This window comes from Haliaeetus albicilla, chromosome 15 (assembly GCF_947461875.1).
Source record: "Haliaeetus albicilla chromosome 15, bHalAlb1.1, whole genome shotgun sequence".
Lineage (NCBI taxonomy): Eukaryota > Metazoa > Chordata > Aves > Accipitriformes > Accipitridae > Haliaeetus > Haliaeetus albicilla.
Window position 1 is genome coordinate 31109463 of NC_091497.1, and position 24505 is coordinate 31133967.

The 24505-nt window shown below is 42.8% G+C and overlaps 1 protein-coding gene across 3 annotated transcripts in view; it reads right to left on the reverse strand.

The window, feature by feature from the left end:
• Nucleotides 1-14416, reverse strand: part of EPSTI1 (epithelial stromal interaction 1) — a 48551-nt gene extending 34135 nt beyond the window's left edge. Inside the window, exons 1-3 of one of the 3 annotated variants that reach the window (XM_069802648.1) lie at nt 14138-14416; nt 3235-3293; nt 1156-1239 (exon numbers count right to left, since the gene is read on the reverse strand). In XM_069802648.1, the coding sequence (XP_069658749.1) occupies nt 1156-1239; nt 3235-3293; nt 14138-14331 (337 nt within the window). In that variant the 5' untranslated portion in view covers nt 14332-14416. Of the gene's footprint in view, nt 1-1155; nt 1240-3234; nt 3294-14134 lie in introns of all 3 variants that reach the window. The other 2 variants (XM_009918101.2, XM_009918116.2) reach the window with 2 other exon arrangements.
• Between the last annotated feature and the right edge of the window lie 10089 nt (nt 14417-24505).

The following is a 24505-nucleotide window of genomic DNA, read 5'->3' on the forward strand; positions in this document are numbered from 1 at the left end:
ACCCCAAACTTATCTTGTGTAGCATGGCAAAAAAAGAACATAGTTCCCAGGTCAAGGGAGACAATAGCCTGCACTGTGCACCCCGAATTCTCCTATGACAGCCAAGGGAAGGAAGGGCAGCTCTAGATTTACAAAACTAATAAAGGCATCATTATAATAATTAGCTTTGTCAGAATGAATTTTGTCCCATTTCTATTAGTGCAGTTCCTCAAGGTCATCCCGTTTTTGCTGCACAGTATCCTCCTCATGTTCTATAGGGATGATGCTTTCAAGTTTTGTCTTGTCAGCAAGTTTCATCGGCTCTCCTACCTTTTGTGCCAAACACATTAAAGAAATGTACTACAAGACTGGTAGTTGAAAAGCCCTTCTAATAACCTTCCTCTTGCTTCAGCCCAACCTGCAGTCCTATTCTCTGTACAAGATTGGGGGTGGGTTGTTTTTTTGCTTTTGGTCTTTTAATATTTTTTTAAACTGACTCCCAAATAGCACTAAATTAAATGTTTTATAGTAGTTGCAATTGAAGAGATCTCCTACGGTTTCTCTCACCTGTCTAGAAAAAAAGTTGGTTATTTTATCAAACACAGCAGTTCCGTTCAGTTCCTGTAGCTTGTTATCCTGTTTTTCATTTACCTGTCTCTGATGTTACGTTCATAAAATTGGTAATACAGAGCCTCATGCACATTTAGCCTGCAAATGCCTGAAGCTGCAGGGATCACTTTTGCCTCTTCAAGAGCCAGCAGTCAAGAAAGCACATGTACTGGCCCTAACACAGAGTTTTCTTACGGGTAAGTGGAGGGTCTCCGACACATGCCATCCGGCTGCATGCTAATGCCAAGTGTGTACCCCCTCAGAGACATCAACCACAGATAATGTCACCAGCAGGAGGGATAAACCACCTGTTTTATCCAGAAGTTAGTACAGATTTTCTACACTGATCTCAGCAGATTTCTTGAGCGACAATCTGTGCTGTTTTGTTTCAGAAACATCTTCATCGCCATGACCATCAAAAAGCACAGAGCACGTACAGTAGGCTCATGTTAGCCCTTATTGACACTGAATCTCTTTAATAAGCAGCATGTGAGAAACAGTGAAAAATGTCCTATGTCCTGGAAAATAAAATTTTGCAATTCATAATAGCTGATTTATGTGTCTTACCCAGCCTCTGTGGAACCAGCTTAATTGGCCCTGGCCTGCGCTCTTCCTTCCACCGCTCCAGGTCATCTAGCTCTTTCTTAGCAACTGAGCAGGTACCAAAAGAAACAAATATATGGAAGTTAGAGGCAATACTAAAAAGCAGGCAGTATCTCTAATTGTATGTAACCCTGAAGACCCATCCAGGAACAGACAAACTTGTTCTCAAGGGGTGCAGACAGCCCCCAGGAGGTTGCGCAGTCACTGCAATGATCAGCTAACAAGGCAAACATTTTGCCTAACTCTAGACTGTGGTGAGCAAACCCGAGGACTCAACCCCAAAAGCAAAACAAAAAACAGCTAAGGGACTGCAAATAGACTGCTTTTTAACCCCTGGGAACCTGTAGGTAAATGCCACAGGATTTATTCCTGCAGGTAAAGCAGAAGTTGTTACGATTAAGACGTTATTGCTGCATGGAGGGAAATGCTTGTGGTGTAACACACCTCAGCAGGGAAATAAAGAATAAGTAATTTTCCCTCCCAACCACATGCTCCCTAAATAAAACCAGGAGGAATGGATGATTCAGCTTCAAATTAAGACACTTCAACACAGGGGTCCACGTGTGGGATGGCTGGCAAGTTCCCAGCGTAGCTGGTGGAAGTCTAGTCGATACAGCCAGGGGCACCAGCCCTGTGCTCTAGGATGGCTGGTTGATTAAACTGCTCTCCCAAATCGACTGACGGAGGAAAAACCCCAACAATTCCTTTCAGTAGCAAGGCCCACAAAGCCTATGGAAAGAGGACCTGTGTTTTACAGCAGTACTGCAGTTGCTCTAGGAACTCAGTTCACTCTTACTAAAACCATATTTTCTGATGGCAGGCGATGGCTATCAGATGCTAACACCAGGTCTCCTCTAACAAGATAAAGCCAGTTCCTGGGCAAGCCTCTAAAGAGGCCCAAGAGAGACACTGGCTTGTAATTTCACCTTTAAAACAAGCATTTAGGTAGAGACCGGATTCAGTGAGGCCCTGTTTCTGCCAGCATCCAAGGCAGAAATACTTGGCATGCTTCAGACCTTGGATGCTGGTGGCACAAAGTGAAAACAGATCTTTATTAGAGCAGCAGCACCTTTGCTGTCAGCATTGGAGTCAGCTCTAAGATGATCTGCTTTTATTCCTCCTTCCAGAATATTATGGTTTGGTTCACGAGGAGTCCGTTTTCTCTCTTGCAACCAAAGGAAACCCAACCCCACACCAGGTGAAGCATTCCAGCCAAACTCACAAGGTGTGAGAAGAAAGGATTTAATTGCACTGTTTACTTGAGGGCTCAAACCGTGAGGAGTGCTGAGTGACGCTCCTTCAGCTTTTTTATCTCACACAAATAAACAGATCGGCACATAGGACTGCTGTGCTTGATCACCTCTGCATACAGGATTTCTTTCACGACCGACTCTTGCTGTAACTTTGCCAATGAAAGCTTTTTAACACATGCCTAATCTTTCTGGTAGAGGTTCAGGGTGTTCCTGCTTAGCTACTTTCACCAGCAAGACTCAAAGCCAAGCAAAAGTGAACTTATATCCACAGATATTTTCCATCTAAAACGATCTTTCCCAGCTTTATTAAAAGAGCCACCTAAATCCTTAAACGGAGATTCAAGAACCAGCAGTGGTTCTAGTTGCTTTAGTCTCCACATGAGAGGATTTTCAAAAATATTTCTTACATTTTTCTTCTTCCTCCCCCTAACCCAGAGAGCGTTCAAAGTCGGGTTCTCCGATCTGAATTCAATGCTGTAAAAGTGCGATAGAACTAACTCGAGCTGAGTCTTGTAGAAGCCAGCTTGAACAGCTCCAGCACTGAAATTGGCAAAAACCTTTTCCTGAACAAGACTTATTCTGCATGAAGTTTAGTCAGATGAGAAGTTAATCTTAAGAAAAGCCTACATGATGATGGAGAATGTTCATAGCACTGACTTTACTGTCACAGCTGCACATATAAAAGCACTGTAAAAACGAGGATAAAAGTTGCAAGGGCAATAAAGTGCACAAAACCCTAAACTTGTTCAAGTAGAAATAGTGTATTACCATATTAGACAAGTCAACTTACTTTGCTGCAACCGGTTTCTTCTGGTTTCCTCTGGAGTTATCAAGACATATGGGCCAACACTAAAATGAAAGAAAACACTCTCTTATTTTTTCTGTCTACAGAAAACCAGGACTAGAAGGGGGTTCCTTCATCAGCAACATCAGTTTTCTGCTGTTGTAGCAAATCACTTCATATCAAAACTGGTATTTATTTTGATTCAGCTCTTCAGGAATTTTTGGTAAACTCTCTAGAAATACTTGCTATATTTGGAGTTGGCTGCAAATACCAAGGATAATATTTTCAGAAACTTCTAGCACAGCCTTCACTTTCTTATTCAAGTCTCACTCTAGACCGCTGATCTCCAATCTCAGCCATTTCAAATCAAATCGCTTCCTTGGAAAAAAATGTTCCACGTGGTAGACAACTACTTCCACAAGTACTTGCTCAAGCACAGAGGAAGACCGTCGTCTCCTGGGAAGAGCACTGGTGCTGGCAGTCCCACCCCACACCTCGAGGGCAGCGAGAACCTCGTGGATTTAGGCAGTTTGCCCCGAAGTTGTCCAAGGACTGTGCAAAATGATGCACCCAGGTGCCTTGCTCTCAGCCAGAGCCTCAGTTTCCTCGTCAGCCTTGCGTGTGTCAGGCACCGGGAATTCCTTGGGCATATTTATCTTGCTGTCATGCCTAAGGTGCGACTCCCTGAATCAGGACAAAGGCCCTGGTTTTCTAGACTTAATTCAAAATGCAGTTGCTGTCTCAAGGAGCTATCAATCTAACATGACAGCAAAGAAGCAGGACAGCGTTCAGAGTGTATTAGAGACTCGAGGTGATCAAAAGAGTGATGAAAACATGTCAGTTCCACTTGAAGAAAACACAGGGGTTTATCTACACAGTGTATTGTGCGGGTACGAGTTTACACGGCTCCTGCTCAGCAGAAGCCGAGTCACGGGGGTGCAAGGTTTATTAGAAATGGGGTAAGCGGCAGCTGGCTCCAGGTATCAGAGCAAGCTCACATCTCTCTGCGGGTTTTATCGGCACGTGTGGGCGCAAATATTTCATCCGACTTCATGGCGGGGAAGGCCCAAGGAGAAGAGCGGAAAACAAAGAATAACGAGGGGCGAAGGCTGAGCCTCTTAAAAGAAGAAAGGGCCACAGGGGGTGGCTAGAGGACGAGCTAGGAAGCAGAGAGAGCACAGCTGGCTGTGAAAAAGTAATGAGAGAATGAGGCCCGAGACGAAGGCTAAAAAGGGGAATGAAAATCATGCAAAAAGATCAAAGTGCAAAAAGCTGCCCGCTACCGTACCACTGTAATTCAAGGTTTGAGAAGGAAAGTATTTATATCCAATTACCTCTTTCTCTTTGAAGACTTATTCTAGGAGGATGTGGATTAATTTATGAGATTAAACTAGTAAAGATAGAGCTGTGAGCTTTAGCCATTTAATATGATCCTTTCCCTTCCTGCCAGCTTACCCTGGTGCCCATGAGACTGTCCTTCACCTCTCCACCGAATCCCAGACCCTCAAAGGCAGGAGCTAAGAGAGCAGCAATGCCCCTCTTGCATTCGCAGCACAACTTAAAAAGAAGTTTTGACAACCCGCCTTGCTTATGGCACAACGTTCCCCATCAGTGATGGTTTTTCAGATTTTTCTTTGTTTGACTGAGTAGTAGCATTTACAATTTTTCCCAAGCTGCCTTTGACAAGCTGCTGTACAGTTTATCAGTTCCAAGAAATTTTTTTAGTAGTTTTTCTTGGCTGTTTCAAATATTAAGATCATATTTCTCTCAAGTCCATAGACAAAAATTATTAAGTACCTTTTACACTTCCCTCCCTTTGTCAGTGAAAAAAATGGCTGGAACTGTGAATTGCAAGGCTACATATTCCCCCCCCGCAAAAAACCCATCAGTGCATCTCAGACATCCCACTGCTTCACAGCACTAGAGGGCAGAAGAGTTTTTATATCATCAGATGTACTTTGATGACTTCAAACCGTGGTTGGTTGGTTGGCTGTTTTTTTTTTAAATTAGGAATCAATTTTAAAAGAAAGCATGGACCTCTGCATGTCTCCACATGGATAAGAAACCACAATATCAAATCCAGCCTTTATGCCATGAATCATTTCCTTTATCTGCTTCTGCTTTTTGGCTGGAAACTCCAAGTCCAGGAGGCCAGCTGAGGGCCACTCTTCTGACATCTGACCATGGTCATTATCCAGGAGCTCGGAAGGACAGCACATGAAATACAGCAAAAATCAATCAGTTTACGAAAGAGGTAGAGGTGACACCACACTTGCCACCAGGGAAAGCTCTGCTCTGCTTTCCAAAGAGCAGTTTAAGAGTCACTGTGGTTAAAAGAGTGCTTACTTAAAGGCCAATTTGCTTTCCATGTTATTGAAATAAAGGCAAAGTTAAGATAAAATGAGGATGTCAAGTTTCCAGTGGGAGAGGAAAGGGGAGAACAACTTTTGGCTGTCTTTTACTTAGTGCTTATACTACATGCTTGGTTTTAGTCCAAGTTAACAAAAAAAAAAAAAAAAACAAAAAACCCAAACCAGTGCATTAGTGAGTTTATCTAATTTTATAGTGTTCACCTGGGTCTCTGGAAAGGTAGATATGTAAGAGTGTAGCTTTGGGTATTGGGATTAGGGAGAAGGAAGAGCGAGCTCATGGTAAACTTCTCGTGGGGTAGGTGAAAGTCAGGGCATGAACTGGTCCTCGCTTTTCAAGCCTACAGCAGGAGAGGAGCCAGATGAGCTGTTGCCTGAGAGACTCCATCTGCCCTACCAGTTCTAATGCTAAAACTAAAATATGCACCTAGCGTCCCTTATTTTCTTGAGATTTTTTCTGAAGGAAAGTTAATGCAAAAACCCACCACCACTTTTTATCTTGTGTTTTTAGCCAGTTTGCAGGATATTGCATGTCATTTCTTTGTTCAGACAAAACCTCTGATCCAGTAAAGCCTATAAAACCCGCTACAGCCTGTCAATTTAATATTCCAGTCAGTTTCTGAGTTGCCACAGTAGCCGTAAGTCTGGAGCAAATTATCCTACTTACCTGGGTAGCAATTAAGGAAATGTGAAGATTCGAAGCTATCAGTGGTGTGCAGACTTTTTGTACTTTATACCAATATACAAAGTGCTTCAAAATCCACAACCAGAAAGGATGATAAAGAATTTAACTTTACAGGTTCCCTAATAATGATTCTTATTGTTATACGACTTAAGCCTATCTTTGAGGTAGGGTTGTTTTATAAATAAAAATACAGAAGTCCCTGGAGGAGGGAGCGAGAACGTCTTACCTAGGTTACAGCTCTTCAAAAAAGAGAAACAAATTGTCTTCTACCTTTATAGGTCATACTAATCTTGATGAGACTTTTTTTGATGTAATTTCTCCACAGAAAATGGGAATGTATTGACTAATTACACAGACTGAACAGATATTAACGAGATTAAGAAAGTTATAACCCAATAAGAGAATGTATCTGTATTGAAATAAAGCCAAAAAGCAACCTCCTATGATTTTTCAAACAGACATCAAATACCACACTAGTGGGAAGATAAATACCACACTAGTGGGAAGATAAATACCTATATAACAATATCTATAAAAAGACAGATATAGAAACATTTCAGTCAGGAGAAACATGCCATACAGTCGTAGAAAATCTGCAAAGATAGCTTACAGTTTGAGTGATCAGCAACACAGAGAACACCATGTCTGCAACCTTAAATTCTGAATCCTGTGTGTAACTACTCATCTAACTAGCAGCACTCAAGGACACCTTTTCAATGCTTTCAGGCTATAGTCCATAGAAACTTTTGTTCTACTTCCTTTCAGGTTTGTATAATATAGTTTATTACTAAAACTGAAAAAACACATGCGAACTGCTCTTCACCAATAATGCTTTTTGCAGAGCTGTGCCCTTCAGTTTTTCCTCAAGCCTGCTCCAGCCATCTACCACTGGGGAGCTTTCCAAATGAAGTGTGAAATAGTTTAAAGAGTTACAAAAGTAATGGCTGTTATAAACTATTTCCAGTTCCACTGTGTTTTATACTGCGAGTGCATCGGTACATGAATGCCACAAAGCTGAAAGCTAAATATTTCGCTCTGCTGGGCAGCGTGCTCTGTGTAAGAGACAGAAACCAAGGAGAGTAGAGTTGGAGAGCAACACAAATGACTAGAGCTTGGGAAAAAGACCTGGGCAGCTTCAGTCTGGAAGAAGGACTAAAGGGAAGACGCAGGTGAAATACTGCATTAAATAATATGTTAAGACTGAATTTAAAAGCAAAAAGGGACCAAACTGCCAAAGACAATTGTCAAATCTCCTTCAAAGATATGCTAAGCTGAACTTTGCATTCCATTATCAAGTATTGTTTTAAGAGCAGGCAAGTCCACGCCACCACAAGGTGTTGTTTCCACCAAGGCTCCCATGCCTGATGGAGCGGCCATATGCTGCTAAGGACCACGGAAGCTGCCAAATCAGAGGGCTACAAGATGCCAAATCCCATCGAGCAGACAACTGTCCTGTAGGTATCCCTATTTCGCAATGCACACACGGCCAGATGCTAACGAAAACTGACAGCCGCAGTTCTAGACCTCAGTCGAGCAATATGCTCTGTGCCCCGGCGGTTGCCATAAGCAGAGCTCTGGGAGGGTGTACAAACCTTGCGTGCAGGCTTGGGGCTCTGGCTTTCCATCGTTATCAGCGGCAGCATCTTACCAGTTTGCAGCTCAGAGACAAAAGTGAATTACTGGGGCTTAGCATTACACCCTGTCTGATTCGTCCTAGCTGCACGTGTGCTTTTAACACGAGAGGCAGAAAATGAACTGCATTAGCAGAAAATGTTTATCATCAAAAGTCTGTGTTCGTGGATTTTGTCCTGTGTTTGCCACAGGCTAGGAGCACGCTTAATTACCACAGTTCAGCTGATATCTGGAAGCTTATTAAGCCAGGGTAACTCACTTCTTTATCTTGTCCCTCTGGTTAGCTAAAACCTTCATTAAAATGGCCAGCCTTTTTGCCATAGTGAGGTCTGGGGATAAAACAAAGAGTTAAATCCTGCAGAAGCCAACTTGCATGGGGAAAGAGCGAGAAGGAAAACAGCAGCAGAGAGAGGCCCAGGAGAAGGTATGAGTCAGAAACAAGCAGGAAAGCAACAGACCTGCGGTTCTGCTGTTGGCATCCAAATCTCAGTTCTCTGGTACCCGCAAGCTTGCAGAGAAATTCCTGAACTTAAAATTTGGTCCAAAGAGTAAAACGGAAACTCGGAGCTGAATTTCCAAGAGTGAAGATGGGGCTCAGATTCAGCAGCTCGTTTTGGGCTCAGCGTGCGACAGCACAGCAGAAAGAACGGCAGGTACTTCAGCCAGCTCCCCGTTCTGGATGGTCTCAACCACCTTCTAAAGCTCCAAGGAAATTGTCACGGTGATGGATCAAATCAGGGAGCCAAGAGGTAGCTCTCAGCCCAAACTGGGCTCGCAGCACAGCTTTCTCTCTTCCCTGAAAACACTGACGTGCCCTTAGTCGGCATACACCCGTGGGTAGACTACGCTGCCTGGAGAGATGAGCGGGTGAGACGCTGTATCACATGAAGATTAAGACTTAGACTGCTTCCCCCACTTTCTTTTCAACAATATATTTCCTCCTCCTCTGCCTCTGCACCACAGTCTTTGTTGTCCTTTTTTGCCCCTGCCCAAACACAGCATCCTCCCATATGTTCCTTATTCATCATCTCACCACAGCTCCTCATCAAGCTATGCATCAAGGGAACGTGTCGGGGCTTGTGCAAATCAAGCTCTTCTGAGAAAGCCTTCTAATACAGGAGTTAGAAGGATTTTCTCCCCCCCTTCCAAGAATTATGAGGAACACAGCAACCCCCATAATCCAGACCAACAGAAATCTTCCTGCACAGTTATCCTCTTACATAGACCCTGCCACCAAACACTTGGCTGCAGACAAGGCTGGCTGCTGACCGCAGTGAAGCCGGGCATCTCTGAATCACCCCACTGGGCTGTAAAAATTAGTACATCAGCCTGAAGGATAGAGAGTTGGGAGATTTCTTCTGTGCAGCAAACGCAGAACTCAACTCTAAACAGATTGTCCATAATTGAGATTTACCCTTCTAGCACTCCCACCGGTGGCAGGGCAGTGGGCAAAACAAGCATTTTGCTAAGCATCTGCCTCCACTTTCGTAGACTAATTTGGTGTTTTTAAAAAGAAATTTCAGATCGTGAAAGAAAATACAATTTTCAGAACTGCTAAGTATACTCTATCAGCAAAAGATTGGGAGGTCTTATAACACTATAGAGATATACTTATATATTTTTAATTCAGGATGAAGATTGGAAAAGGAAGGAAAGAAAGCCCTGATGGATTTGGCTCCAGCAGTCAAAGAACACAATTTTGCGAGTCAAGCATTCTAGTAACTCTGCTCTCCTTTCACACAAAATGATGAGGGACTGTTACCAACTGTGCAAGAACGTCTCTTCAGATTTTATTATTTGAATTTGATCTTTTTAATGGATTTTACCAGAACCAATATTATTCCTGCCAGCTTTAAAGGCGCCAAGGACAGACTGCTGAATGGGGACAGCATTTTCTTTTTTTGGGCACTAGCTATAGTTCAGTCTCTAATTTTCCCACTTTCCTCTACCTTTTCTTCTGCACAGACTTTTGTTTCTGAATATACATGAACAGGGGCAATTTGGAAATTCACTTTCTACAACTTAATTTCATGGCACTTAGCAGACAAAGTGAAGTAACTTAAATGCAAGCTTATTATTATAAGCGGTTTCAAGCACTTGTCATCCCGGTGATTGTTTCTCCATGGCCTGAAACCATATCCTATATATAACTGGAGGGGGATGTGCAAAGTTTGATTTCAATTTTGCATTTGAAGAAGTATTTTTCTTAACTTAATTAGAACCATTTTATTATCACTTCTCAGCCTCAACATATCATATAAGAGCTTTTCCAAAGCAAGAGGAAAATTACTCTCTAATACCAGCTGCCCACCTTGTACTTTTTTTAATAGTCAAGTTTGAATATCGACTAGTGGATGAGACTACAACATGCCATGTCCCACACATATTTCATGTGTCCAGTCTACAGGAAGGGTCACCTGATCCCACCCCAAGATGCTGCAAAGGTGTTTTCCTACTCCCAATTGCTCTGAAACAGCCTGCGACTGAGAGTTTGCATGGAAACAACTCACACAGAGGCTTCAGAAGAGACTCCAACTCCTGCTTTGCTGGCAGCAAAACCATATCTTGGCTGTTTCCAAAAAATAGCAAGCAGCACACAAGTTGGAATAGAGCCACTCCTTGGCACAGAGGTATCCTCCTTGGGCCCCTCATGTTCCCTCTGCTATGTATATTCCAGAAAGCCTTCTAGGTTAATGCTAGTCTGCATTTTTTTTGTCTACTGACACCCTATGACTTCAGCTCTCCAATCGCTCTGTTCAACCCTTGGTTGTTTCAGAGCCTGGAAACCTGGACTATTCTGAGGGTGTGCTAGTATTTGAGTTTTAAAGATCACCTTCAAAATGACTGATGGCTAAAAGGCTGAGTCAGCTTTATCACTGCTAAAATGCTAATCTGAGTTCTTCCTTGAAATATAACTTGAGATAACAGAACAAAGACAATAACACTGAATGAAATAATTTTTGTTTTAAGAATAAAGATCTTCCCTTGTCTGCTTCAGTATTTCAGATACGATCTACCACTTTCATCTGGGTTAGTTAAGGAAATCACAGTTTAAGCAGCTTCATCCCATTCAAACTGACTGCTACCATCCCCCTCCGAGAGAGAAGGGAGCAAACCCCAGTTCTGTTCACTTCTTTTTTTGAGTAGTTGTTTCCCACTCATATTACATGGTTTCTGTTTGAACCTGCCCTTCCCTCATCCCTCCTCCTCATTAACTACATACTAATGCAGACTTTAATTTGTACACTCAGGTTTAGGAGTTAATTCTTTGTTACAGCTTTATGAAGACACAAAGAGAATCTTTCGTATCACATTGCAAAAAATATTAAGCGTTCCTTGCAGAAGATGCACAACACCTTTCTCTCTGTAAGCATCATATGAAGATGAAAAAGGGAACAGGGCTTTAAATTATTCTTCCTCAAAAGCTTACTTAGTTTTAGCGGCGATCCCATCTTCTGGTCAGAATCTGTGTGAATATATTTGCTCTAGCCTTAAATTCTGCAGGGAGCTCAGGCTAACCAACTGACGAAGTATTTACCTAACCTATACCAGGGGGTTTGTATCCCAGACCAAATCCGGGAAAAGTCAGTTATACCAATGAGAAAACTCTCACTATCCATTCCTCCCCCCCAAAAAAACACCAGACAACAAACCCATTCATTTTTAAAAAGGGAAAAAAGGAACACCCAGGGAACTACAGGCCAGTCTCACCTCTGTGCCCAGCAAGATCACGGAGTGGATCCTTCTGGAAACTATGTTAAGGCACATGGAAAATAAGGAGGTGATTGGTGACGGCCAACATGGCTTCACCAAGGGCATATCGTGCCTGACAAATTTGGTGGCCTTCTGCAATGGGGATACAGCGCTGCTGGATAAGGGAACAGCAACTGATGTCATCTACCTGGACTTGTGCAAAACATTTGACACTGTCCTGCATGACATCCTTGTCTCTAAATTGGAGAGACATGGATTTGATGGATGGACCACTTGGCGGATAAGGAATTGGGTGGATGGTCACACTCAAAGAGTTGCGGTCAACGGCTCGATGTCCAAGTGGAGACCAGTGACAAGTGGTGTTCCTCAGGGGTCGGTATTGGGACCGGTGCTGTTTAACATCTTTGTCGGCGACATGGACAGTGGGATTGAGGGCACCCTCAGCAAGTTTGCTGATGACACCAAGCTGTGTGGTGCGGTCGACACGCTGGAGGGAAGGGATGTCATCCAAAGGGACCTTGACAGGCTTGAGAGGTGGGTCCGTGCGAACCTCATGAAGTTCAACAAGGCCAAGTGCAAGGTCCTGCACATGGGTCGGGGCAATCCCAAGCACAAATACAGGCTGGGCAAAGAGACTGAGAGCAGCCCTGTGGAGAAGGACTTGGGGGTATTAGTGGATGAAAGACTGAGTGTGAGCCACCAATGTGTTCTCATGGCCCAGAAAGCCAATTGTATTCTGGGCTGCATCAAAAGAATCATGACCAGCAGGTTGAGGGAGGTGATTCTCCCCCTCTACTCTATTCTTGTGAGAGCCCACCAGCAGTACTGCATTCAGCTCTGGAGCCCCCAACATAAGAAGGACATGGATCTGCTGGAGCAGGTCCAGAGGAGGGCCACAAGGATGATCAGAGGGCTGGAACGCCTCTCCTGTGAAGACAGGCTGAGAGAGTTGGGGTTCTTCAGCCTGGAGAAGAGAAGGCTCCAGGGAAACCTTCTAGCAGCCTTCCAGTACCTAAAGGGAGACTACAAGAAATCCAGAGAGGGACTTTTTACAAGGGCATGTAGTGATAGGACAAGGGGTAGTGGCTTTAAACTGAAAGAAGGTAGATTTAGATTAGTTGCAAGGAAGAAGTTCTTCACAGTGAGGGTGATGAGGCACTGGCACAGGTTGCCCAGAGAGGTTGTGGCTGCCCCATCCCTGGCAGCGTTCAAGGCCAGGTTGGATGGGGCTTTGAGCAACCTGGTCTAGCAGAAGGTGTCCCTGCCCATGGCAGGGGGGTTGGAAGTAGATGATCATTAAGGTCCCTTCCAACCCAGACCGTTCCACGGTTCTATGAAAAAAATGCACATAGCACAACTATGTAAGCTAACTAGGGCTGCTCTCACTCTACTGTGGATATATGCCAGTGTGAGGGCAGGCAAGACAGAGGGTCTTTTCTGCTTGGAAGTGGCAGAAAATAAACATAGACTGTAATTCAGGAATGGTTGTTTGCTCTCTTGAAAGTCGGTCATTAAAGCCCTGACGGATTTCAAAGCTACCCAGCTCTTAATAGTCCCTAGTAGGCAAGCATTCACGGGTTACAATGGAAAGCTGCTGATTGCTGCTTGCGATCAGCAGCCTGCCACCGCTTTCACAGCGTGGCTCCACTTTCTTCATCCAGAAAGAAGGGAAAGGAAACTGAAACTGCCTTCAGTTTCTGTCAGCTGCACTTTGAGAGACAGGAACAAAAAGCAAGCTAAGCAAACTCAGCGCATAATAATAACATTATATGCACTGTTACTAACAGCTCAGAAAAAGCATATTTGGGGAAAAAGACTGTAAACAATTAGCTTTGGTTAGCTAAGTATATATGTATTAAGCACATGTGCATAAAATACACACACACAGCTGTCAGTTTCTGTTCTGTATTATATCTGCAAGCTAGAGCTTATACAAGCTATCTAAGAATTGTCACTGGAAAACCAGAGAGGGACTGAGGATGGATCCCAATAAAGCCTAAAATGAAACTGAGGGCTGAAGCTTTGGCTTTACTTCTGTCAGCATGAAGTTGTTGGAAGCCGTTTTGTGTCCTGGATTGCATTCAGATCAGTGCTGGAACACAGCCTGCATCCATCTCTTAAGCCAAAGGAAGTATTTTTAGACTTTCCAGGATGAATTATTAGGAGACAGAAAACAGGGAGGTAGAACCAGATTTGAAATTCCACTTTGAAAACAAGAAACAGACACCTTGTACGCCAACATCAAACGTATAGAACCAGCCACTGCTATCCCACGAGCTGTAAGCCACGCTATCAGGAATCCTACCAGAACAACGCGGGTCCCATGTAGGAAGCGTTGTTCGTAGGTGGCTCTGAGGGGATGAGGACATGCTGCTTGTGTGCCCGGTCCCATTCACAGGCTCTCTATAAAGTATTTCCACCTTTGAAGGCGCACACCTCGCATATCGTAGAGAACAGCCACCCGATACATGTTAATACCATCTCAGTCAGGCTCCTTGATACTTACTACTGCTCCTGCTGTTGTTGGTAGACCAGCGCCTGGCTGCTTTGCTCCTCTTCAGATTTTGACAGCTTCTGGGGGTTTTCAGCCTCTTCTCTTTTATTGTTGCCATCCCAAAGGTAACCCTGAGAGGAAAACGGGGTACTGGAGCCAGCAGCCGTCCTGTACCTGCTGCCTTCCCTCCATCCCCTAACCCCAGACATTGCTTCGGGAGCACCTTGCCTTGTCAGAAACAAGTATTGCCACTAAGGCTAGGGAAAGACTCAGACCTTTGAGTTCTCGCAAGTTGGTTTCAATTCCTTGCAAGACCCACCCCTGCCTGGACTCTCAGCTCTAATACATGCAAATACATGCACAGGTTTCTGAGTCATCCTCCAGCTGAGGCTCAGTTGGATCATCTCAACCACAGCACCCAGGCAGGCTGGAGTCATGGGGTGAAAGCAAAGCTGATCGATACTAATAAGACAGTCAAGAACAGTTTGTGCAGTCCTGGAATAGACTGCTTCGGCATAAGCACGGTGAGGTCTGGCTCAAAGCCATATTTCTGACAATGTTTTACCCCAGCACTTCAAATTTCCCTATGACAGAGGGGGATAACACTAGGGGGTTTCCTGGTTTCTGTTTTGCAGGAGTGTACAAAGAAAGATGAAAGTGAAACTAAAAACTAACTCTCACATAAATCCTAAGGCAATGGTCCTGCACAACTCCCAATTCTGCCTTTCAATTCTGCTCAATCAGAAAATTTTTTTGACTTTCCTAATTCTACTTGATGAATAGAGGACAAATACGTGATCCTCTTAAGCGAAAACGCAGATCCCCTCAGTGAACACATCTGACCAGTAGTACTGTATCTACGGGATCTGCAGGGCTAGGGAAAACCTTGTAATATCACTAGTAAAATAAAGATGTTTGGCAGCTCCTAACGCAAGAAAAAAAGAACTAGTAACACTACTCAAGCTTTATACAGCAGAGCTAGGGAAATCCACACATGCAGACCCTGTCACTTTTTGTCCTCAGCTGCTCAAGCTGCACTAAAACCACAGTGCTGAAGGGATGCTTTTGTGGCCAGGTTTCCTGACTGTCCAGACTGTCTAGGTCTTACAGCACACCCCACACATGCTGGGAAAGTAGCAAAATAAAATGCCACCAGGCTGCCTGGTGTTCGTGATGCTCCTTGGGGTGCTGTATGGGACCCCATCACCAGCAGCACCCCCCCCCAGAGCTGCCACATCCAGCAGGACCTATCTCCCAGGTGAGATCTCCTATCTCCGATGAAGGCAGCATCAATGGTCTCTCTGTCCCACCATCCCTCTGCTGCAGGGATGACCTTCATTTGTACACGAATCATTCTGCAGACTCTGGAGTGCAATGGCAGTGTGTTGCAAAGGGATGAACTGGTGCGTAGTCCCTTGCACCACTCCCAGAATTGTCTCACTTCTGGGCTACGATGGGTCTAGCCTGGTCTATGAACACACAGAAATACTGTAGAAGAGTCCAGTATGGTCACTTCTTGGAGACAGATAGCAGAAGTCACCCAAAGGCCCTCTGCCTACCTCCTGCCAAGCTCCGATCTCTCTAATCCCAATTTCTTTCAGCTGCCTGCGCCATTAATCAGATTGCTTGCTCACACAAACCATCTTGGTTTGGAACCTGCCCAGGAGGCCAGAGCAGAAGATAAACATAGACTGTAACAGCCGCCTTTGCCTCATGTTGTTCAAAGCCATATGTTGTGGGCAAGGGAGTACATCTCGTCTGTAAGATATTGCTGGGTCATAGCTCCAAGGCTCTTGATAATGCCAACAGCCAACCTAGGCAGGTTTCTTGTTTAAGGGTGTTCCAGGTCGGTCTGGGCAAGTGTCTCCTCTGCTAGATGTCTTCAGGAATTGCTAAAGGAGGGCATTACAGCCTTGGACTAGGTGTGTGGATTTATTCTTTACCTCCGGTCTCTGTGGGGAACACGGACATTTTGTCGTGGATAGTGATTGTGTTCTTAGCAGAAATCAAATGCATGGCATTTGACAATCTGAGTCATCCCCTATGTCGTCCAAGAAAGTGTTTGAGTGGGCCAGAAGGCTCGAGGTTTGCTGTCTTCCTTCATGTGAGCTGCCAGGCACACCTAAATGCAGGCCCTGGGGAAGATCTCTTAAGCCAGGTGCCCCCTCCTCTTCACAAATACATATATATTTTATGTACAGGGTGCTGGCAAATGAAAGTAAGCATCAAGCTTAGCCCCTTATGCAGGACTGTGGGTGCATACAGGAGCGTACAGGAGGTGCAGAGAGACTAGAAGCAGCGCAAAATGATAGCAGTCATGTCTGAGGACCGCAAAGATTTGTTGGATAACAGCTGTGCCTACAGGCATCCTATTTGGTAAATATCCAGCTTCAACATCTGGGTTCTTAACCCATGCAGATTGATGCCTTAATAACCCAAATTTAATTATGAAAATTGATTATAATTAATGTGGCCACTGCTGCTGTATCTTCAAACCCACACTGTTATGTAAAATTCAGATCTAATATCCATTTCCTGTTGAAATTCAGAAATTTTTGGCTGCAAACGGTAACTGTAGAATCTAAATAGTTTACACCTATATTGCTCAAAAAAGAGGGCTGTAAAATGAACCCAAGCACTAGAAGCTCAATTGCTTAAATCACTTCAATGCCCCTTTTACTTCTTACCTCTGTTGTGGACAAGCCAAACTAACTTTCTCCAGGACAACATCCAGGCCTGGCTCTGAGGATGGTTCATGCCAGACACGACCCCCAGAAAGTCCGTATGAATATGACTGCACCAGATTTAGCTTCCTCCACCCTAAACATCCCTCTCCGGCACCGTCTCAGCAATCTGCATCTCCAACGCATCCAATGTACCTCTGTGTCGTACTCCACAGTATGTCATTCATCACTCCTTCAGTTTCATGCTACTAAAACACAACTTTCGATGGGTTGCAACCCATCCCTCATAATGCTTCAGACACATTGAGCTGCAATATCCCCCCAAATAATAAAGTTTTAGGGTCACAGCAGCACAACTTAGGGCTCTTGAGACGCTTGGAGCTTAAGTGCTATGTAGTAAGGACATGCATATTGCCTCGACTAGGCTCCTTCTAGCCACTTAGGCTCCTCCTAGCCTAGTGGAGGCTAGTCTTAGGCAGCATATATATAAGCAAGTCTGTGGTAGCTGGATTTAGGACAAAGGATCAGTCTCCAACCCTATTTTATTTAGTGTTGTAGATGCTAAAGCATCTGTGCTTCCTAAGTATCAGAATGCCAATGTATTCAGCCTCCTGAAACATGCAAACCCCACTGTTGCATTAAAGGGTAAAGAAGTTTGGCAGAAAATAACCCCCCTTGCATTCCAGCTTATCCTCATATGTCAGAGGGGCTGGGGGTGGCTAGGTTTAAATTCTGAGTGATGTCCAATTCAACACTGTAAGTCCACTCATGTTCAAAATGTTGAACTATCACGATGACGGATGCACTAATAGCATACTGCACTCTCAGCTAAGCCACGTTCAACGAACTAGAATTACCAGACTTCGGGAGTTTGGTCGCGTTAAGGAACTATCACGGGTAGATTAATGAATAGTACAGTTTATTAAAGCAACAGGAGCACAGGTTCTTTTGGATTGCTGGTGATAAATACACTGTCTGCAAAGCACGTGCAAATAACAATACAGTCGACTACAAGCACACTAAATTATGGAAAAACCCCATAGAGATTTCTAAGTTTCCCAGGGAAGCACTCGGTATGACCAAGGGTTTGAATCTTACCCAATAGGCGTCCCTATGGGGGGAAGAGAGGTTCAGCCCATCGACTGATCCCAGAAGTCAGCGATGTCCTCCCGACTTGTCTATGATGGTATCTTCCCTAGCATTCCTCCTCTCTTAAGCCCTTTTATATTTTCTTATTTTTTAGGTGGAGCTTGAGTGACTCTAGTCATACATACCTTTACTTTGATTGGTATAAAGTTCTCCCGCTTTGCTTTTAAAGGTATATACTAGAAAAAAATTCAGAGCGCATGCTCAGTGGGGGGGTGGTTGCACCTTGGAGGCAAGTAACTTTTGGGATGGAGGTGTGTTTTGGTATTATAATGATATTATAATGAACAAAGTTCACCCAAAGGACATGATGTTGCCTGTCAGTACCCCAGAATGGGGCACGTGTGATATAAATCAGAAGTAGGGCAGTAGGTAAACAGAACCCCCATTATTTTACCTCCTTGCTTCAGTGGATTCAACGCAGGGACCAACTGTTCTCATTCCTATCATTCCAGTTCCCTATCCCTGTGATCACAGAGACTGGCCACAGCAGGCTATGTTGCTTAGGGAATTATTATGGAACCAATTCCTTACGTGTCCACTGCATTCCACCCTGGAGGTTTACCTTCCCTTAAGCGGGGGGGGGAGGTCATATCAATAAGTCACCTCCAGCAATCATTCCACACCCCACCAAATCTCAACCCTTCCCAAATCCTCCATAAGAATTTTAATTCAGTAGTTATATTTTTCTAGACCCACCAAATACCAGCTGCCTATTCTATCCAATGGCTTATGTTTATGGTTGTCTTGCATCCCTAACTGGGTCCAATGCTGTGGTGCATTGGTCCTTGCTAGCAGGCAAGTACCCATGCAGCTGGTGGCTCCCTCCCTCCCTGCCAGTGGGACCAGGGAGAAAACAGGAAAAGCAGTGAGAAAATTCATCTGTCAAAATAAAGCTTTTTTGTCTGCAAAGCTCTGTTGCCTCCAGCTATTAACAACTTTTTTTTTAATTTATTTTGTGGGAGATAGAAAGATAGAAAATGATCTTTCTTTTGCTTTGAGAGAATCCTTCAGTGGACATGTGAAATATTAAGAATCACCCTACTCCCTGCCTCACCTGTGTTTTTCATGAAATTACAATAATAAAATAACTTCTGTAGAGGAACATTATTGAACCTTTATTTCCAACTCAGCAGCAGCATGAACCATACCAAAAATGAGATATCAGAGATCCTTTCTCACTATAAGAGATACTCAGACTCCCAGTCAGCCACCTCACCCTTTCCTTGGGAATGTCAGATGAGATAAAACTCTCTTCTATGAAAGAAACAGTATTTAAAAAAAAAAAAAAGTAAACCGATATAATGTCCCCTACCTTTCCTTCCCTGAAAACACCTGTTCATTCTTCATATTTCATTGTTGGTTTATGGATTTTAAGGTTTTGCACTTTTAAGTTTTTTCCACAACCACGGACACTTTTAATTAAGAAAAGCTTCAAACTGCAGGAGACTTTTGAGAAAGACAGCCAGGACAGGCTAGCTTTCCTGCAGCCCACCTTATTTCTCCCAGGAGCCAGCAAATGCTATCAGAAGGCCTTGACTGCTGGAGAACTGCTTTTTCCTTTGCCGTCAGCTAAAATACTTAGTCCTACAGCTGAGTATAATGCTCAAGGGTTCACATACATAGTTTGTTCCCTGGATATTTTGGCTAAGTAGGTAAGACACACAGCTGAATACACTACAGAGCATATACATGTAATTGATCATTGGGAACATCTCCCTATATTTTAGGGCAATGACAAGGGATGGCAAATATATCTAGAAGCATATCTATAATTAGCACTGCATATAATGTTTTTATACGATGATGGCAAATTAAAAATTGAATTTTTAAAGATGCATTTTACTTTACCAAGGTTTTTCTGGCTGAGTACTCTAGCTTGCTGTACAATTAGTTGTGAACAGAAAACTGGACAACAAGTAATGTTCAGCTCAATTTTTAAAATACTTGATCTAAAACATGCTTATGGCAAGCAAAATACCTGAGCTCACTCTAGACCAAAACCAGAAAACATTAATATGAATGAAAGCTGTAGTATCACTTTTATTTTGTTGCACTTCACAGAAAATGTTTCGTTAAGAGCAAGATTGCTCTGTTGTGAGGACAATCTGTTCTGCAGGGTTTATAGCACTAATTGTTACAGCTCAGGAAGCTGGAGAAGAGAAATTTCTCTGCTCCCTGGAGAGGTAGCCCCAGAAGGAGGGCAAAATGTCAACATTTGGCCAAGATTTATTCTTGTTTAGATTTAGAACTGGAGTTTGTGAGGCTCAGCAGAAAGAATGCCATTAGCTTTGACAAGTGCGTGTGTGTATCTGTGTTGGGTAATCTATTTAGGAGATGTAAAATGCTGCACACACTTCCCATTTTATTGCAAAAAGCTGAAATTGACGGTACCGGTCAAAAGCTATCATCTTCCACTCTCTAAAAGAAAATTGACCCTTGCTTCCCTGCAGTATCCTTCACATTAGAGCAGGTCCACCTCTCCTTTAGCTAATACTTCTTCAGTAAAACAAAGTGGAGATTGAAAATATAATTGACCTGATGTCCAGAACTTGCTATATTAAGGTCCTGAAGTAGTGCCTGAAAATTATTGCTACATTTTAGGAGTATTCTTATGCCTGGAGATTGCTATGCATACCTATATTGCTATATAAATAATAATAAATAATAAAGCAGGGCTATTTTAAAGGTCTGATGCTATAAAAACTATCAGAACTACAAATGAATGTTTTATACCATTAAAAATGCCTGCGACAAATCTATTGGAAAAGGCAAAATTAACTGGTAAACTACACAAATGCTACCAGAAATGAAGAATTTACAGCTATTGCTCCAGCATTGTGACCAGAAAGAAAAAGTCCTTGAGAAGTCTGACAGTATTAAAAGGGTATTTGTAAAATTCCTGAATACATCTTCTTCTTAACAGTTTTTAAAGCAGAGGAGATTTACTTGTGCATACATTATTTTAACACTCTTATTCACAAAAGATACCTGAGCCTTTTGCCATCTTCTTCAAGGAATAATTGTACTCTTGTAATTCCTGAAGGCCATGATTAGTTCCAGCTTAGGATTTCGTATAATATACTACCCTGTGGTACCTAGTCAACCAAAGGTGTCATACAGACTACTATTATAGGATCTAGAAAGAACATTACATTCTGTATTGTTTAATGTTTCAGAATACGTTACTTAAATTAGTAGAAGTCCACAGCTCATGCCTCTTTTTGCTTTTATAGTATATTGCAGTAATTAAAGAAACATACAAATGCTTTTAGGAGCAATGAACTCTTCCAACCTCTAATCCTGGTGCAGTGGCTGGGAAGATTTATCCTTTATTCATTTGTATGCACATGACAATTCAGCAAGGCTCAAGTACTGACTCTACCAGTTTTATATGATACGCCTTATGATTTCCTTGATAACTCTCAATTATACTCTCTTCTCTTCCTGACCTCAGAAACTTTAATCTTTGGCATGAAACTTTAGTCCCTGCCATTCTAATGTCACTGGTCAGGTGCTACACTTACAGGTACTTTGGAAATTCTCAGTGGTAAAGAGTAAATCCAAAAGCCCCCCCCCCCCCCGTTATCAATTTCACAAGCTTTAATCTGGTATCTGTTTCTAGATTCTCCTTTATTCCTGACAGAGATTCTTGCCAGCATTGATCCTGACTGCAACGTGGAATACTGTAGCACAGACTGTTTAGGAAAGTCATTTACAGGAAAAGTATGCAGACAATTAACTTAAATGGCATAACAAATATGGACAACATTGCTACACATTAATAGTGACAATATGCTGGAACATACCAGTCTTTAGGATTAAATTAAAATAGTAATGGACAGATTGTCTCTACCAGCACCATCCTGCGCATAGTATAGTACACAGCTGTGCCATGCTGAGAGGAGTTTCGGGAGACAACCACAACCAGAGACCCAGCTGCTTTCATTCCTCCCCTCCTTACTTCCAAGGGAAACAACCTACGGTCCTTCACTCCTAGCAAAAGATGTATTTTCCTTGTGCTGATTATCTGGTTTGCTCTGCTTAAGCTATATGCTTCCTGAGTCTCACTGTCCAGAAAGTAGTAGTAGTAGTAGCATAGCTGGTGATATGAGGAAGACATTCAGAGTGCTATTTCCCATCTCAGAGCTTGCCTAGATGTATTTGGATGGACCATAGTATGACCTGGTGTCTCTAAAGGCCAAATTTTGCTACCCTTACAATGACATAAGATGTTTTCTGAGCGCACTGACAACTTCCTTGCAAAGGTGATTGAGGAGCTGACAAAGGGAGATGTTCTTCTGGATCTGATACTTACAAATGGGGAAGAACTTGGCTGCAGTGACCAAGAGACAGTAGAATTAGGGCAAAACAGCAGAATCACAGCCCTGGACTTAGTGAGAGCAGACTTGGACCTGTTCAGGGGTCTCAGGGATCAGCTTGGAAGGATCCCACGGGATATAGCACTGAAGAGGAGTCCAGGAGAGCTGTTTGATTTTCAAAGTTCCCTACCTAAAAGCTTAAGTCCATCCTGACAGCAGGAAGTCAAACAAGAGTGGCAGAAAGCCTGCATGAATGAACAAGCTGCTCTTGACTAAACTCAAATATAAAAAAGAAGCGTACAAAAGGTGGGAGCGGGGGCAGGTGACCCGGGAAGAATATAGAGCTACTGTCTGAATGTGCAAGGAGGAGGATCTGGGGAAATACAGGTTGTTCAGCCTCACCTCGATCCCAGGGAAAGTGGTGAAGCGAATAATTCCTGGTGGACAAGTTGACCATTAGCCAGCAAAACCTTTGGGATTCCTCACCCTCCTGGATTTCGTATGGATTTTATGTGGTACCACTTAGGTAGATTTTGTAAATTATGATTGTATACCTGGATATTAGAGAAATTCTTCTGAACTACTTCAGGTTTTGGTGGTCCAGAATTGCAAAGCACTGTTAAAATTCATTATTGTTGATGTTTGGCTGATTTTTGTCCACTGAGTCAAGTTTTTCAAAGCAACGCAGCTATTCCTGTTTAGAGCCACCCACGCGTATTTCCTACAGTTGCCTGGCCAAACACATATGGTGGCTAAAATGAGTAACTCTCATTCACTTTACTGTCCCATTGGACTCAAAGATGCTACTTTTATGAGTAGGTACTTTTCAATGTGAGTAATTGTTGCAGAAGCTGGAAAAAAAAGGTATTATTTTCTGCCGTCTTTCACTTCATAGATTTGCCTCTTACTTTCTCCTAGTCTTATATGTTTGGCTTCTTTTTATTTCCTGCCATTTCAGTTTTCTCCCCAAAACAAATACAGTGTTTCTTCTCTTATGGTTGATTATCTTCTAACAAAGAGAATTACATCATCAGGAGAGACCTAGATTTTTTTAAACAAGTTGGAATAAAATGCAGAAGAGGAAAAATAAGGAAAAAAACCCTAAATTCCAATACCTTCAATTTATTATTTCTTAAACTGAGTTGGCTAATCAAAAAAAGTAATAAGTGACATGCTGTTCTGCATTACTTCTATGCAAATCAAGGAGCAAAAAATTATTAGTTGGGGACATTTTTATTGATTTTAAGATAGGTTTTATGATTACAAGAAATTCAATTCCACTGAAGGTTTAAAAAATTAATCATATATGATTATCTATGTTCAATGAAGAAGTAAAAAGGAATGTATTTCTTCCAAAATGGATCATCATACAACTTCCAATGACTGCTGTGCTGTAGAAAGTTGAATTTATATATCTGTCCAAGATTAATGAAATCCTGTATATGGTCAGCTCACCTTTATGGTTAATAGCAACTGTACTTTAAAAAGATATTTGGAGATGAATTAAAGCAGTTGCCTTTTGGCATTATAGGATTGATGAGTATCAATCAGATATACAAAACCATGGTATGTGCTCAGAATGATGCCTCAGAAGAACAACCACTGTTTGAAATAGGAGATAAGAAGAGTAATTATTTTAGTTGAGTCACACTGCTTAAGCAATCTGCAGATAATTCAATTCCATTGCCAGTAACAGTACTACCAGGTAGGAGACAAAGAAAACCAGGAAAAGGGCAAAATAAGAGCTGTTATGCTGCTGTACTGAAAAGAGATTGAGCATTTTACATTTTGTGATACAGGACTAATGGTGATTGACAACTTCTGCGTATGAGCTATCACTTGAAGAATTTCAGAAGGGGGAACTAGGATCCCGTCAGCATTTTCACAAAATCAAAACAGACATATACTGAAACATATACAGACATCAACTAAGGTGCAAAAATATAAACATTAAACCCCATTGTTAGTGGTTTTGCTCTTCCCCCCCCCCCAACGAATTTTTCTTTCTCCTTTCCGTAGGTTTTCCCCCTTCCAAAATCCCACCTTCCTTCTGAAGATGGACATGAGACATTTCTGTGCGACCTTCCCTTCTCCCAAGTATTTTCTCCTTCTTCTTACCCTATTTTTTTTTATGCATAATTACCCCTCACCCCTTCACCCCCCGCCCCGGCCGCCCCTTTTTTCCTTGGCTCTCCTGGCATTTGGAACAAGCAGCCACCTCCCGCCTCCCT